This window comes from Toxorhynchites rutilus, chromosome 2, assembly GCF_029784135.1.
Source record: "Toxorhynchites rutilus septentrionalis strain SRP chromosome 2, ASM2978413v1, whole genome shotgun sequence".
In the NCBI taxonomy this organism is placed as follows: domain Eukaryota; kingdom Metazoa; phylum Arthropoda; class Insecta; order Diptera; family Culicidae; genus Toxorhynchites; species Toxorhynchites rutilus.
The window spans coordinates 231,206,688-231,224,566 of record NC_073745.1 but is presented as its reverse complement, the minus strand read 5'-3'; the positions used below and the strand labels follow the sequence as shown (position 1 = coordinate 231,224,566).

Genomic DNA, 17,879 nt, shown 5'->3' with positions numbered 1-17,879 from the left:
TTTGACGGTTTATTTGCTATTAGTATTTTTAATTACTGTGAGCTGATTGTTGGACGATCAAACACTTACTGTGTCTCTTCACCAGGGTGGACAATCATATATAGCAAAACATATATTGCAATTTGGCCAAAAATCACTCATGCGCGAAAGCGATGCACAAGGTTGACGGTTTAATTATTTTTCAATCGAATTTCGAAGCATTTCTTTCAACGTTAATGACTGTCCGGGATAGTGTCTAAACCTGGGAAAATTTACCAATATATTTTGGTTTAACGTGGAATATAATAATTGAGGGGCTTAGAATGCAAGGGTTGATGAAGAGAAATCGATCAAGTCACTTACACCCGTAAGTGACTTGATCGATTTCTCTTCATCAACTTTTTCATTAGTTAATAAATCAATTGAAAAAATGTTCCAAATTAAGTTTGCAATATAATCCGATAGTTGAGGTTCTGATCTATCTTCCACATCGTCAAATACAGCTGGGAATGTATTTGCAGCTAAGCTATGATCAAAAGAGAGAGTAAAGGGTGTGTCACATCAAATTGCATCACGGAAAAAACGCTGTAGAAATTTAATTTTTAGGAATTATATCTTCAGTTTTCGCTTATAATCAGATAAGAGTGTATAGATCACGTTGGCCATGCTTCACTGTCAATCTTTCGTAAATTTGGAAAAATGTCGTCGAACGAAAAAGAGCGTCGTGAATTAATCCTGTGCACTCATTTCGAGAATCCGGAGTTGTCACATCGGGACATCGGTAAGATGCTGGGAATCGTCCAATCTACGGTCAGCAGAGTACTAAAACGATACTTCGAGAACCTAACCATCGACCGGAAGGTGAAGAACGGCAAAAATGGATGCTCCGTCAGTGAAAAAGATCACAAGCGCGTAGTTAAGCAGTTTAGACGTGATCCGAGAAGTTCGGTCCGGGATGTCGCCAATAAGCTGAATTTGTCAAGTTCATTCGTCCAGCGGACCAAGCAGCGGGAGGGCCTGCGTACATACAAGGTTCAGAAGGCTCCTAACCGCGACGAAAGGCAAAACATGGTGGGGAAGACGAGAGCCCGGAAGCTGTACACCGAAATGCTGACGAAGCCGCATTGCCTGGTAATGGACGACGAAACCTACGTCAGCTGAAGGGCCTGTTGTTCTTCTCCGCAGAGGACAAATTCAGCGTTCCGGAGGAGATTCGCAAGCAGAAACTATCCAAGTTTGCCAAAAAATACATGGTGTGGCAAGCGATCTGCTCTTGCGGAAAGCGGAGCGCCCCCTTCGTGATGACCGGCACGGTAAACGGGCAGGTTTACCTTGAGGAGTGCCTACAGAAGCGCTTACTACCACTATTGAAGCAGCACGAGGGCCCGACCATCTTCTGGCCAGATCTCGCTTCGTGCCACTATTCAAAGGACGTGTTGGAGTGGTACGAAGCCAACGGGGTCACCATCGTGCCAAAGGAAATGAACGCGCCCAACGCGCCGGAGCTTCGCCCAATAGAGAAACATTGGGCGATTATGAAGCAGGCCCTCCGGAAGAACACAAAAGTTGTCAAATCGGAGGCGGACTTCAAGAGAAAATGGATTTCTGTTAAAAAAAACTACAACCTGACGTTGTACAGAACCTTATGGACGGGGTAAAGAGGAAGGTGCGAGCATACGGGCTGGGGCTCGAAGTATGAATAAAAAGAAAATGCCAAAAGTTGTTTAATAGTTTTTATTTTACTGTCTAAAATTTTCAAAAGGATCGGTCTACTGGGCGAATTTCTACAGCGTTTTTTCCGTGATGCAATTTGATGTGACACCCCCTTTAGATGTAGAGATATCGATCAAATCACTTACACCCCTTTCATTCTAAGCCCCTCAATTGTGAGCGATAAGATTGAAATGTGAGTATACGTTATTTCTAGTTTTTTTTTAGCCCATTTGCTCAGGATCATCATTGTTTTTGCGAGTGGTTAGCGAAAATTTCCTTAATTTCTACAAATCAGTCTTGCTATTATCAATTTGTCAATATTACCTCCTTCGTATTACAGGGCGGACTTGATTATATACAGACTCCAAAATGTTTTCTTTCTCCTTCGAACACTGTTCAAGATATTTTTTATGCTGTCCAATGTGTCGAAGTTCTTCTCCTCAGTGAATTTTGCTGGGACCTGCACCTGTGATAATCTGTAGATACAATATTCTGTTAGTTTAGCTGAGGGTAGTGGAGATGCAATCCATTTAAGGGTTTTCGGTCAAATTGCATGGCACTGCCATAATCATTGATTCCTGCCATTCCTGCCACTTTCCTGCCACCATCAGAATCAACTCTTCTTACGAAAGCAACTGACTTGGATGATTTCCTGTGATTCGAGAATAATGAATGCATTCAGCTTCGAGATCTATTGCGAAAGATAATTGGATGATGGGAATTTTCGAAATACAGGTCGGACTCGATTATCCGGAGACTCGATTATCCGGGATTCGATTATCCGAAATTTTAGACTCGATTATTATATTTTATTTTTGATTTTCGGAAATTTTGAATAATTTGTATAATAATTCTATATTGAATAGCTAATATGGGTATCAAACGAAAGGGCTTGACTAGTAGATACAGTTATTTATGAAAAATGCAAATCCAAGATGGCGGCCACTACAAATATTTTCTTAGAACCCCATCAGTATGGGTATCAAATGAAAGGGCTTAACTAGAAGAACACGGTTATTTATGAAAATTGCAAATCCAAGATGGCGGCCACTACAAAATGGCGGATTTCATATTTTCTCAGAACCCCATCAATATGGGTATCAAATGAAAGGGCTTGACTAGTAGAATACAGTTATTTATGAAAATGCAAATCTAAGATGATGGCCACTACAAAATGACGGATTACCTATTTTCTCAGAACCCCATCAATATGAGTAAAAAAATGAAAAGGCTTGACTAGTAGAACACTGTTATTTATGAAAAATGCCGAACAATTTATCAAAAGATAGTTCTCGACTAGTAGAGAACAAAGCAGATAATGAAAAATCCAATTTCAAGATGGCCTCAGTCCCCAAACAACTAATTACTTTTTGAATGGTTTCATTCAGCTTGACCTGTTTCTATGTATACTTGAATGTTTGTTGGGTTGTCCCACATTAATAGAAAATTGACCCCGTTCCTGTTGACTGATTGATCTGAAATTTGGAACATACATTTAATTCTACTGTCATTATAAAACTGCGTATTCCATGATCTTGAAAAATTCAATTTGGCCGCCGCAAAAAATGGATGAATGGTTTGATTTGGAGAATACACTACACTATGAACAACATAAATTCGAGAAGGTCGCCGCCACAAAATGGTCGACTATGTATTTTTTGCAATTACCTCAATATTGCCTCAATATTGGTATCAAAACCAAATATAAATCAATATTGGTATCAAAATCGAAAATTTTGGTCTCGATTATATTCAGTTTGGAAAAAAATATTTTTTTTATATTTCAAATATGGCTTATTATGTAACCTTGCAACGTTAAGGTGAAGCTTAAGTGGCTATTACATGTACAGTGGGGTAAACATCGTGATTTTTGAAGATTTTGCTTGAATTTTATCCAGGAATTGTTTATATCGATATTGCAATCAAATTAAGAAAGATAGAAGTTGTGCGTCAATGAACAAATTGTGGAGCGGTTAAAGAACTTCATTTTAATTGATAGAAACAATCTAGTTTAATATAAATTTTTAGGATAAAATAAATAATAACACATTAAAAATTATTGACTTTTGAGTGTTTCACTTCCAAAATGTTATTACAATTAACTAATTTAGTTGTTCCACTACTATATCCTGTACAACATTTTCATCTCATCTTTCAAATGAAAGCATCAGAATCGTTTTCCGTAGTGTACTTTTTAGTGTAGAGCCAGTTTGAAGCAACGGAGTCCGAAACAAAAAAAAAGTTCTGTAACTCTGTCATTGTTGAAATTCGAACATATGCGTAGGAGGATTTTTTTCATCAAATATGATTCTCTATCACCTCTTGAGAGAATCTGGATAAATTATTTTTTTTTCATGTGAGAAAGGTGTTTTTGACTTTAAGGGGATGAATCAAAAATCAAATTCCTCTTTCATTAGAAAAAAAAAACAAAAATACAGGCGAAAAAAACAAATAAAGAAAAAAAATAGTTTTGACTCGATTATCCGGAGTGAAAAAATTCAATACTCCGGATAATCGAGTCCGACCTGTACCTACAATTCAAATTTTGAGCCGTAAAAAGTATATTAATTATTATACACATAAAATCTACCAAATCTGAATCGGTCATCCTTTAAATGAGATTCTGGAGTGAGAGGAAAAAAAATACTTGTATTCAATTTGCGAAATTTATAAATTTATTTCTAACTAGCTGACCCTGCAAACTTCGTCTTCGTGGAATAAATGTTTGATACATAAATTACCTTATAATCACTATGCTGCCGTCCCGGCTGTCGTGGCCACGAAGGAAATCGCGTACCAGAAGAATATCATCGAAGTGCCAGCCATCACTCATGTTGGAAACATTGAAAAGGACCGATTCTGATGATCAATATATAAAAAAAAGTTAATTTTTTGGACCACACCAAAATAGAAATGGGCACCGTAATAATAAAAATAAAAAAATACGGGTCTAATGTTTTGCGATAAAGAACAAATATACACATTTTCACGAAAATCTGAGAACCACTTTATCGGTTTGGCATGGAATGTATAGAAAGAAATGATTTTTAGTTTTGGTACACATGCACTCAGTTCACTTTGGCAGGATATGGTTTTCAGTTCAGTGTGGATGGATTCATTTTTAGTCTGAACCGTTACTACAATAATAATATTGAAATGGTTGAGAAAAACTTATGATTCTTCGTGGCTGGTCATATCATATTCAATATCAACAATGTTTTGTTCATTGGGAACCAGCTTCATGAAGAATTTATGGTTTACAGGAGTTACATATTTCATCAGATGTTGAATGTCACTTCGCATAAAGTTTCTAAACTTACTGGTTCTAAAAAAAATCAGCCAAAGTGAAGTTAAAAAATGCCACCTAGAGTGAAAAACACACCCACAATTTTCACTTTATCTGCTATATATAGCCACGGCACGATTAGAGAATTCCCTTCATTGAGCCCGACGTCGATTGAAATCGTTTTGGATCTGTATTGTTTTGCTCCAGCGGCACGTTCAAAATGATTGAAAAGCTCATTGATGCGCTCTATAGTAGGGGAGCATTGGGTAAGACGCACCGGGTCGGTAAAACGCACCACCATGAAAAATCATGGAAAACGCAGTAATCGGCAGGATTTTTCTGTGTTTTGATTTGACAAAGGACTTATCAAAAATTCAATTATTTACCGAGTTAAAGCCATTTTAGTGATGCGGTATCTAACCTGACACGGCTATAACAATGAACTTCAAACGCATTTTTCTCCAAACTATTTTTTTTTTCAAACTGGCGTACACGATATCTCAAGTTCTACTGAACCGATTCATGTCAAATTTATATGGATACAATCTACATGCATCTCGCTATCGCGTGAACCTCTAAAATGTTACTAAAATGTTACTATTTTAAAAAAATCGAGAAACGTAAGAAAAACGTTCTAAACCGCATTTTGTTTTTCAAATGGCGGCCATTTTTTCAAAAAAAGATGTCAAAAAAATCTGTACCAATCTGTACTTTATGACAAAAATCTGTAATCCATACCGTGCATAATCTGTACCAAAATAACAACAAAAAAACTTTAGGGGAGGTGGGGGACATGTTAAGAAGAACTTCAATTATATCGTTATAAACTCTTGTTTCCCAAAACTTTGATGCAGTTTCTTGCAATTCAATATACTGTTTTTCTACCTAATTGGTCAAATATTTTACAAAAAAGTGTTTCTCAATGTATTTTACTGAAATAAAACAGACCGAAAAGCACTACTTTTTTTTCGATGGGGGTAATATGGAAATATAGTGAGGGTAATATGGACAGGTTTGTAATATATGAAGCCCTCAACTATTTTGCAGTCAGCTTCTTAACAGTCCACATTTGGCGATTTGATTTCCATTTACAGACGCAGGGCATTCCTTAGGAATAGATTAAACAGACTTTTCAAAATCCATCTCCTTCCCACTGGCAACTGTCAGTTTTATCCCATCAGTACAATTATTTCAATAATTTAAATTAAATTTTACGTACATACCTAATATCGCTTCTCTGTTAACTCACAAACCAAAATATAACCATCAGCGAATTGAATTTTGATATTAAACCACTCAAAATCTGTATAAATGGATTTATGTCTGTCTGTCTGATTCTTATGGACTCGGAAACTACTGAACCGATCAATATGAAAATTTGTATGTAGGGGTTTTTGAGGCCGGGGAAGGTTTTCGTGATAGTTTGAGACCCCTCCCCCCTCTCTAAGGGGGGGCTGCCATACAAATTAAACACAAATTTCTACATTACTCGGGAATTAATCAAGCAAACGAAACCAAAATAAGCATATTGAGGTTTTAGGGTGCAATAAATGTTTCCATGGTGGTTAGACTCTTCACCCCCACTCTAAGGGGGTGGGGGCTGCCATACAAATGAAACACAAATTTCTGAATTACTCGAGAAATAATCAAGCAAACGAAACCAAATTTGGCATGTGGAGGTTTTAGGATGCAATAAATGTTTCTATGGTGGTTAGACACTCCTCCCGCTCTGTAAGGGTGGGCTGTCATACAAATGAAACACAAATTTCTGCATAACTCGAAAACTAATCAAGCACAATTTGGGATGTGAGGGTTTTTGAGTATGAGAAATGTTTCCATAATGGTATGACACCCCTCCCTCCTCTGGAATGGAGAGGGGGTCCTGAATAAATATTATACATATTTCAACCAAAAATATTCCAACCAAACATGACAATTGAAAATTTTCGGAAAACTTTGAAAGAAAAAGGGAAAATTCGGAAAATCAAATTCCCATCTGTTCTACAATTGCATAGTGACAAGTGCTGTTAGTCCATTTGATGTTTGCAACAGAGAAATTGATCTTTGTTTGAAACTGGAAATGGATTTCAATGTGATGAAACGCACTCCTATATCTTCTTCTATCTATACCAAAAAAAGGATCGCCGGATGTGTTGATAAGAGCAGAACTCGAGGAAGGAATTGTCCGATTTAGGGCTGTCTTTATTCTATCATATTTTCTGTATAAAACATTATTAAATAATTTGATATTATAATGATGAGTTTTGATAGAAATACTAGGAATTATAGTAAAAGGTAAATTCAATAGAAGATCAATCAATGAACAGTTCTGCGATTATACCCACGAACTTGCTCATAGTAAGAAAACGTGAATGTTTTAAGGTATTGATAACAAAAACATTTTTTTGGCGGGACGAAGTTTGCCGGGTCAGATAGTGCTCAATATCGAAGCAGCTAAAATTACATCCACACAAATCATGTATGATTTTCGGTTTTTGTTTTCCTGTTCCACTATTGGTTAGTATTCATTGTCATAGGGTGACTTAAATATTATAGAATAACATGTAGAAGCTGTTCTCATTAACAGAAATTTGAAATTCAAAATGTAACTATACAAATCAACCACCTGTCCATTTCACCCCCACTTACCCGCGGTTCCCCTACAGATAAATCTGTACGTGTGGCAACACTACTTGGCAACCTGAAGTTGAATACTACTGAAGTACAATCAATAATCAATAGTTATATTACCAAGCAAGATCCTTATGCGTAATCTTCTTCGCGACATATTTGATATTATCATAGCTAAAGAACAACTCAAGAATTATAATTCAAAATTTGGTATTCAGGAAAATGCAGCATATAGATGACATCCACTTGTTCATCTTCCAGACGTTCCGATTGATCAACCAACAATCAGAAGAAAAAAACCATATTTGTTTTTAAAAGTTTGTATGGGTTATCAAAATTTTAAAATCATTCAATGAAACAGAGTATACATTATTAATCAATCAACATGTTTTATTTTCCTAATTTTTTTATATAACACTCCGCAAAGATGAACAAAAATAATAATCACAGGATGGCTTTAATCATTCTCAAGCCAAGGGTCTAATATTTACCATGCAGAGCTGGGACATCGTACACAGCCGGTTGAGCGTGAACATAAACAGATTTAGCCAGAGGAGCTTCAAAGACAGGAGCGTACGCCAGAACCGGAGCAGCAGCATGAGCGTAAGCAACAGTCTTGGCGGCGATTGGAGCCGCGTAACTCCATACTGGGGCGGCCAATGGAGCATACGGCAAAGCTGGAACTGCTTCAACGATATCGGGTTTCACGGCATAACCGACGACTGGGCTGGCAACGGGGGCGGTATGATAAACTGTTTTCTCAATTGGAGTTTCGACAACAGTTTTCTTGACGGCGGGCGCGTACACTTCCTGGGCGACCTTCTTGTTGTGGTACTGGGTGAATTTCTGGTACGAGTACCCGGTTGGGATTTTCTTTTCAATGTTTCCAATGTGGGTGATCGTTGGTTCTTCTACGATGTTTTTCTGGTAAGCGATTTCCTTTTGGGCCACAACAGTCGGGACAGCGGCATAATGTTCGTGTGCATGTGGTGCCGGAGCAACCCAAGATGCACCTGCAACGGCAACGGTAAGGACAGTAGACAACATCACCAAGCGGAACATTTTGACGAATTATTTGTGAGATGAGCCGAGTTGAACAATTGAATCGACTGTAGTTGATTGAAGAACGATCGAAAGTTGACTGTATTTTTGTACGTTTCCAGCTCAATCTTTTATAGCAATTATAACGCGTCGTACATCGGTGTCACTCGCGAAGCGTAAGAAATTTCTCTTTGATAAATCAAGGCTTTTCCATTCCAACGATTCACCGCGTGAAAAAAGTGTGTGGCATTTACTATTGTATACATCAACTTATTTATTATTTGGCTTTATTTGCGGTTAGAGTTTAACGAGATTAAACATAAATGATATACCATATTTCGAATTATGGATACTGAAACTAGTTCACAGAATTACTGAAGAAATATTTCGGAGCCATCGATGGAGTGAATGATTAGAATCATTAAGGGTGTAGAAAAAAAATTAATGAATGACAATCAGAAGTTTGTTTGAAATCATCAAGTTTTTTTTTAGTTTTTCGTGTAAATTAGAACTTTTGTTTGACTATTTATGTCGTTTCATTTCGAATTGTTCATACAATATGTTTCATGGCTATTAAGCGACCCATAGACGTTCAATATTTTGGTTTGTGCAAAATAATTGTTCGTCTATGGGCAATATTGGAAGGTTGTGAAATATATTGTGTTATTTCCAAAATTTTGAAGATATACTGGGCAAACGGGATAATATTGTGCCGTCTGTTGGCAATATTGTTCAATATCCTGTCAGTTGGTTACTAGCGGTTTTTTGAACTAAACAGCTCATGCGCGCGTTATTATCATGAGCACGCTCAGGGCATTTATATACTGACACACAGCAAGTGAGAGCATCACACATGTCCGGGTCGCAAATGCAATTTGCAACGTCAATCGCAATAACTGCCAAACTGGTGTAAATCAAGGCGCTTAGTAGATGCCAGATGAGTCAAAATTGCCAAACCAATCCGCAGCTTGTGAAATAATATTAAACTAAAACTGTGTCTGATAATAATTTTCTATTATAATGGTGCGTTTTTAAGAATGTTTTGAAATACAATTCGGACTCGATTATCCGGAATGTTGATTTTTTTTTCGCTCCGGATAATCGAATCATAAAAAATGGAAAGAAAATCTCTTGGTAAACGTAAAATAATTATGATTTGCACTTATTTATTTGTAGATTGCAGTGTTGTAGTCACAAATTGTCTGGCGCCCCCTGTGGGGAGAGGTAATGTTTTGAAAACCAAAAATAAAAAAATCATCGCCTTGTTACTGCTCATGGACCAAAATATTATTCAAATGGTCTAGACCAGGGATGGCCAAACTTTTGGGCATAACGGGCGACTAATTGTTTAAATGTTAGGTTGCGGTCTACCAACCTTGACTGTATTGAATCATCAGGAATCGAATGTAGTACAAGACGATGAAATAAAGTTTTAACCCTCCTGTGCTCGCGCGCAAAATCGTAACTCGTATACTCGCGCACGGCGTGTTTTTTTTATTATTGCTATCGAATATTTTGAAGGATTATTGGTATTTATTAAAATTTAAAAAAGATATAATTAAATGAAACATATTTTTTCTTCGACTTCATTCAGTTCTAATAGTCATTTTGTTCAGCCTCCTCAAAACAATTGGTTTTCGACCTGTGAGATCGTTTGCTCGATTATGAGAGGGTTCATCAATGGAAAAACATAGGTCATACTAATGAATATTCAATGAATATTGTTGAATGAACATTATTCTATAAAATAAAAATAATTATCGATTACTAAATAAATGCACTTGTATCTTGGCAGTCAAGATGGAATAGTAGTGATGAAGGTCGATGGCTATATTCTATCATTCCTAGGGTTTCTCTCAAACCATGGTTTAAAGGATATAATTTTTCTCGTGATTTTATACGGGTAGTGTGCAGACTCATGTCTAACCAATATTATTCGAATGCACATCTTTTTCGAATCAACATCAGTGATAGTAACCTATATGTGTGTGGTATAGGATATCACGATATTGATCGTATTGTGTGGTTTTGTTCTGAGATGACAGATTATCTTTTATAGAAATTTTTCGCAATAAGGGAATGCCACCTAATTTTCCAATTCGCGTCGTTCTGGCTACTCGTAATATCGATGCTATTTCTTTAATTTATGATTTTCTCAAATCCATGCACTTTCAAATATGAATATATATGTTTATTTTTCCTTTACTGTTTTGATTTTTATTATTAACGTTTCCATTTCTCTGTTCCAACTTTTTCCTCAGAATTCGAAAGCGAGCAGATTTTCATTCCTTCCCATGTCCCAAGGATATAACTAGTTCCAAGGATTTGGTCATCTCTGCAACAAGAAGCCTAAACAAGAAGTCTATAATATTATCTTATTGTGAATTTTGTCATTATCTATATTGTAACTTTTTTCGAAATGATAATAGGGTTTTTATGCCTTTTTGAGAAAGAACATTGGCATTGTTCTACTCACAGAGGCTTTTCCCTATTCATAAACACGGCTCATTGTTACTTTAGTTGCTGATCCATTTGAAAATAAATTTAGTTTAAAAAAATACTAAATAAATGATAAGTAACACTTTATTTCCATTTATTTCCATAAAAATGCACCCAAAATGATTTATATTCCACAATTACCCAAAGGTATAAGAGGAATATCTATGGAAATATTGACCCCTATTATGTAACTTGAATCGTATAGTCGATTCGATCCTTATAACTATCACACCGAGCAAATTTTTGTATATTGTAAATCAATAGAATCTTTTTTCGAATCTATTATTAAATTATTCATCATCAAAGACGACAGGATATTTTTTTATTCATACAGAAATATGTCTGTATTGAAAGGTCTTACAGGAACGTCCTAGAAACAAAATGAAGCTAGTTGATAACATTAATTGGATTGTTGTTGGTCAGCAAAAAAGGTGTTAGTCCACAAAATCTTTGAAGAAACAGAAAAAAACGAAAGATCTCGAAAGAAAGTTACGGATTTTTTTTCCCAAAATATATATTTTATTATGGCACATGTGGCGTTAGCCTGACGGGGCCGGAAGTCCAATATTTTGACAATTTTTGTCTTACAACTATGTTAGTAATATGTAACCGATTACTCGCGGTTGGCTCGAGGTTAGTATTACAAAGATCTCATAATTGGGATGTTGCAGTCTCCACTACTATGTATGTGTGGCCGACACGGGATACTTCCTATTGGGGTGTAACTGACCATTGATCAGCGATGCTCCCCTAGTCTGTACCTCATATCAATCGTGGTGCGTCTCTCTTGACTCGAGGAATCCAGGGTAGAATGGTCACTGGGCGGTACAATCTTCAGCTCGTGTAGAGTTGCAATGAGCGATACAACCTTTGGCTCTTGTTGAATGATCCGTGGCCTGCACAACCTTCGACCTGTGTATCTGTAAAGAGTATGTGTATGTATTGCCGCGACTAAGTAAAAGTTTATCGATTGGATAGGAGGGATATGATACAGGGATACAACGGAGGAAACATCATCAAACGTTGACATCGGCGTTTCTGAGGAACAGGTATAGATGAAGCAGAAGATCAGGATCACGACTACCTAAGATATCCCGGACAGGATATCTGATGGTCTGCCTAGTGCCCTCAATGCTCTGGAAAGCTGAGATCGGGCAGCATGGAACCGGATACACGACCAGACAACATGCTCGATGCCGTGGTAGCCATCGCCACAATCACAAAGATTGTTTGCTGCGAGCCCAATGCGATAAAGATGCGCGTTTAGGTTGTAGTGATTGGACATTAGCCGAGATATCACGCGAATGAAATCACGACCTACATTCAATCCCTTTAAACATGCACTCGTCGAGACCTTAGGGATAATCGTGTGTAACCAACGACCGAACTCATCTTCACTCCACATGCGCTGCCAACTTACGAGCGTGTGCTGACGAGGAATGTGGAAAAATTCATTATAAGCAATTTGCCTTTCAAAAAGTGTGCTTTCTGATGCGCCCACCTTAGCTAGCGAGTCCGCTTTCTTATTCCCCGGAATCTAGCAATGAGAGGTAACCCATGCTAAGGTTATCTTGAATAATTTTCCGACCAAAACACTCAAGAGATGTCTTATTCTTGTTAGGAAATAAGATGAGCGTTTATCAACTTTCATTGAGCCGATTGCCTCTATTGAGCTGAGACTGTCTGAAAAAATAAAATAATGGTCGATGGGCAATGTTTCAATGATCCCTAGTGCGTAGTATATCGCACCCAGTTCAGCGACATACACGGAACAAGGATCTTTGAGTTTGAAAGAGGCACTGTAATTTTCATTGAAGATGCCGAAGCCAGTGGACCCGTTTATGAATGAACCGTCAGTAAAGTACATTTTATCAGATCTAACCTTCCCATGTTTTTCCGAGAATATCGACGGAATAACATTGGATCGTAGATGATCTTGGATTCCATGGAATTTTTGTCTCATGGACAGATCAAAATTGACAGAGGAATTGCAAAAATATGGGAAGCAAACTTGGTTGGAGATGCCTGGTGAAGGGTGCACGTCGTGGGTAAGGTACTCATGGTATAAACACAAAAAATTTGACTGAGAAGTCAGTTGGAGTAGATTTTCGAAGTTATCAATCACCAATGGATTCATGATCTTGCAACGGATGAGAAATCTGTAGGATAATTCTGTGAACCGAAGAGTAAGCGGGGGTACTCCTGCCAAAACTTCGAGACTCATCGTATGTGTCGAATGCAAACACCCCATGGCTAAACGCAAGCAACGATATTGTATTCTCTCCAGCTTGAGAATATGAATCCTGGCAGCTGATCGGAAGCAAAAACTGCCATATTCTAACACTGATAATATCGTTGTTTTGTACAGCTGAATGAGGTCTCCTGGATGGGCGCCCCACCATGTTCCGGTTATTGTTTGGAGAAAATTGATTCTTTGCTGGCATTTCTGTTTCAAATATGCAATGTGTCTCCCCCAGGTACATTTAGAATCAAAATATACACCCATTACATATATTGCCGGATAGTTGAAGCTGGAATTGGGCGGGTTCGTGCTTCCTAGAATTGTTACATGAGAGAAGTGCAATTGAGAATTCCACCATCTAAAAATCCTCATAATCGCTTTGAAGCGGGGCAAACCTTCCTTGCAAATTTCAAAATCCAACGGTCAGAGTATTCCTCACTTTCGTTTGTATGGTTCCAACCACGCATTCTCCTAGCCGTATTCCAAAGAGTGCTCATAGCGGTCTCCCTTGACAAACCATTGACGTATTTCCGCCAATACCCACGCTTTTTTGCTTTAATCAAACCTTTTAGTTTGGCTTCTAGAGCTTGGTACTTTCAAAACCATTCCACTAATCCAGTTTTCCTGAATTTTTTGAAAGCGGATGATTTTTCAAGGTAGACCTTTGAACACTCCTTGTCCCACCAAAGTGATGGAGGACGACGTCGGAAAGTGGTAGCCGGAACACGTTTCTTCTGAGCTTGAAGTGCACTTTCGTAAAGCAAACTCGATATAAAGTTATACTCTTCGAGTGGAGGAAGTTCATGCATTGAAACAAGTGTTTCAGATATTAAGTCAATATTATAGTCAATATTTTTCGTGAGGTCATACGCAATATCGACTGACTCACGAGAACCTGATTCATTGGCGATCGATAAAATTATTGGCAGGTGATCACTACCGTGGGGATCTTGGATTACCTTCCACGTGCAATCCAGGGATTACGAAGAAGAGCAAAGTGATATGTCTAGCATGCTTGCCCGTGCAGGACGGTTGGCTATCCTAGTTGCTTCCCCAGTATTTAAAATTGTCATTTTAAAGTTGTCGCACAAATCATAAATCAAAGTGGCACGGTTGTCATTGTAGAGTGACCCCCATGGTGTTCCATGGTAGTTGAAATCACCTAAGATTAGCCGCGGCTCCGGCAATGCCTCGATGATATCAATAAACTGATGGCGGCCAACCATAGTTCTGGAAGCAATATATGTATATAGAGGCAATGCAGAGGTCTTTGCCATTGATTTGAGTCTGGCAAGCGACAACTCCAATGCCTGTCATCGATGGGAGAGTGACTCTATAGAAGTAGTGGCATTTTTTAATCCCCAATAGTACGCCACCAAACGAGTCATTTCGATCGAGGCGAATAATGTTGAAATAGTGGAAATTCAGCTCGTCGGCTGAAGAAAGCCATGTTTCACAGAGGGAAAATACATCCCAGTTAGAGCTATGAACTAAAAATTTAAATCGATTTAGTTTAGGGAAGATGCTTCTGCAATTTCACTGTATTACAGTGGAATTGCGTTGGGAGCGTCAGCGACAGGCTCGTCGTTCTGCAGGAGGGAGTAAGGATTGTCCTGCGTCGTTGGCACGGAATTCTTAAGCATTTCTGCAAAAGTCCGTTTCGAAAATTCCTTTAAGGAACGCTTGATTTTTTCCGCTCTTTGTATGTACACCGGGCATTAAGAAAGATCATGGGGGCCCCGTCGCAATGAAGACACTTGCGCTCTTTTGCGCAAGAAGTCCCATCATGACTCTCTCCACAATCTGCGCAACGCTTTTTGTTGCAACAGTAGACGGCCGTGTGACCAAGTTGCATGCAGTTGTTTGTACCCGGGGTACAAACAATCGAACAGGTAAACGAAGCGCATCTACGGATTACGGATTGCGCAGTTACGGATTGTTCATTTCGAGAGTAAGCAGAGCGTTCTGTATTTCTGGTACGATTTACGATAAAGTGCTCCTCCAATTTACTCCAAGCTTTGAAAAATTGGCTAAGAAAAAACAGCTGAGCGTATCAAAATGAAACGTTCACATGGGTTTTTAGGATACATTAGGCCAAAAATTTGCCGGCAAACATTCGAACATATTTACAAAATTTCAGTTGATTTCTTAAAACACTACAAAAACCTGTTTGTTGTATTTTTCTCAAATCGATTTACCTTGTACAGGATTTATTGTAGTTTTTAAACCTTTCGATTTGTGGTGCGATCATAATTCGATTTGCTATATGTGTATAAAATACTCTAATACCTGAAAGTTGGAGCTTTAATCCATCTATATGGCCTTTTTTCACGAATATACATCATGTCAAAAATCACTTAACATTTTTTACCTCGCACTCTGTTCCTCTAATTTTTTTGTCGAGGGTATAATAGGATTTATATATTTTTAGAATTTTCTAGTTTCTCATTAATCACTGTTGTTCTAAACATGACTGTTGTTCTAATATGACAGTATATACAAAATTAATTCACATTACTTATCGAGGCTTTGAAATAAAAATAACAAAACTTCGTTAAAACTCGCATTCGCAGTCTTCAAAGGAGAAGTTTTCTTCAAAAATATAGGTTTCTTTCTTAATTTTCGAAACCTTATGTTCCCAGAATTTTGAATTGATCATTTAACAAATGGTATGCCTGGAGAAAACATTGTTGAATTGTTCCTAGTGATAATTTGTTGCTTCAAGTTATGGTTGATGTATAAATATAAAATAACTCATAATCTGAAAGAGAATATTAAAACGGAAAATTTAATGAAGAAATATCTACTCTTACAACTATCATTTTTATTCAGTTTGGCATAAATACCTTACAAAATGATCGCGGCAAAATATGAAGGGATATCTAATCCATTACGTTTGGAGGTGACACTAACCTATGCAAAACGGCGGACGCGTACGAATACCTACGCGGGCGACCGGTAGACCACGGACTACCGTTTGGCCACCCCTGGTCTAGACCAACTTCAATCAAAAGCATCTTGGATGCCAAGAACAGTTCTATGACATGGTTAAGTGAATCAACATTAGGGATGCTATATTTTGGGTGGCCGAGTCATGGGACTAGGGGCCACGGCAATTATCACGCGGCACAAATCTTCACTCAACATGTTGATTTTATGAAATTCCGGTAGCGACTGTTTGCACAATGTGGTTGTTCGTCTGTGCTTGTGATTGTGCAACATTTTGCACAACCTTCAATATCGCCTCCACACGCTACAATCTTTTCTACAAACCAAATTATTGTACATTGACCGACCGTTGTATTGACCGTCTAGGGGTCACCGTCAAAGTATTGGGCAACCCACATAATATTGAACGTCTATGGGCCACTTTAAACCAGGTTCAACAAAAACATGGAAACTAGATTGAATTGACATACATACGTAAGATGGGATATAAAGGGTGATTTTTCTACTGTTTGTTTTTTTAGTGCCCTATTTGTGATTTCAACGAAAATGATTCATTTATCATATAAATTTACATTATCGCCTTCGAAATAGGCCCCTTCTGAAGCAATACACTTTCTCCAACGAATAAGTCATCGAAACACCTTTTATAGCTGTATTCAGGAATTGTGTTCAATTCACGCAGCGGAATCGATTTTGCGTCTTTGCGTCTTCAATGCTCTCAAAATGGGTCCTACGAAGCGGTAATTTGAGTTTCGGAAATAGGAAAAACACCACACGAAGCCATATCTGGAGAGTACGGTGCTTGTTCAGTCACATTCGTGTCATTCTTGGTAAAAAAATCACTCACAAAGACCGATAGTTGAGCTGATGCATTAACGTGGTGTAGAATCCACGTGCGACGAAATTTCTCTCTGAAACGTCTCATAACGCAAAGATAAGACTCTTTATTGACAGTTCGTCCCTCCGATAAGAATTCCGCATGGACAACATAATGTCAAAAATGACGACAGTTTTCCAAATTTCTCTAGGCAACCAATCTGTAGTCGTTTTCTGCTAATAAGGAAATAACGTAAAGTTCTTCTTCTTCTTCAATGGCACTAACGTTCCTAGAGGAACTTCGCCGTCTCAACGTAGTATTACTTGCGTCATTTTTATTAGTACTTAGTTGAGATTTCTATGCCAAATAACACGCCTTGAATGCATTCTGAATGGCAAGCTCTAGAATACGCGTGATCACAGTGCAAGTCGGAGGAAATTTCTTTGACGAAAAATTCCCCCGACCGGATGGGAATCGAACCCGAACACCCGGCATGTTAGTTATGACGCTAACCACTCGGCCACGGGAGCACAAACGTAAAGTTCCTATGCTTGTATCACTCTAAGCATTCAATGCTATTGCAATGCAATGTGACACAACCTCACCCTAATCTAAAAAAAACGTGCAAAACAAAGAGCCAAAGTCACTAATAAAGAGAAATTGTTATAAGTTGGGCAAAGAAGATGAACGAAAAATCGCAGGAATATTTTCGCATGCATATA

At 37.9% G+C, this 17,879-nt stretch overlaps 1 protein-coding gene across 1 annotated transcript; it reads right to left on the bottom strand.

The window, feature by feature from the left end:
* Window positions 1-8,016: 8,016 nt before the first annotated feature.
* Window positions 8,017-8,732, bottom strand: LOC129771739 (cuticle protein 16.5-like). The gene has a single exon (XM_055775725.1). The coding sequence runs from the start codon at window positions 8,669-8,671 to the stop codon at window positions 8,090-8,092; it is 582 nt and encodes a 193-aa protein (XP_055631700.1). The 5' UTR covers window positions 8,672-8,732; the 3' UTR covers window positions 8,017-8,089.
* Window positions 8,733-17,879: the final 9,147 nt, after the last annotated feature.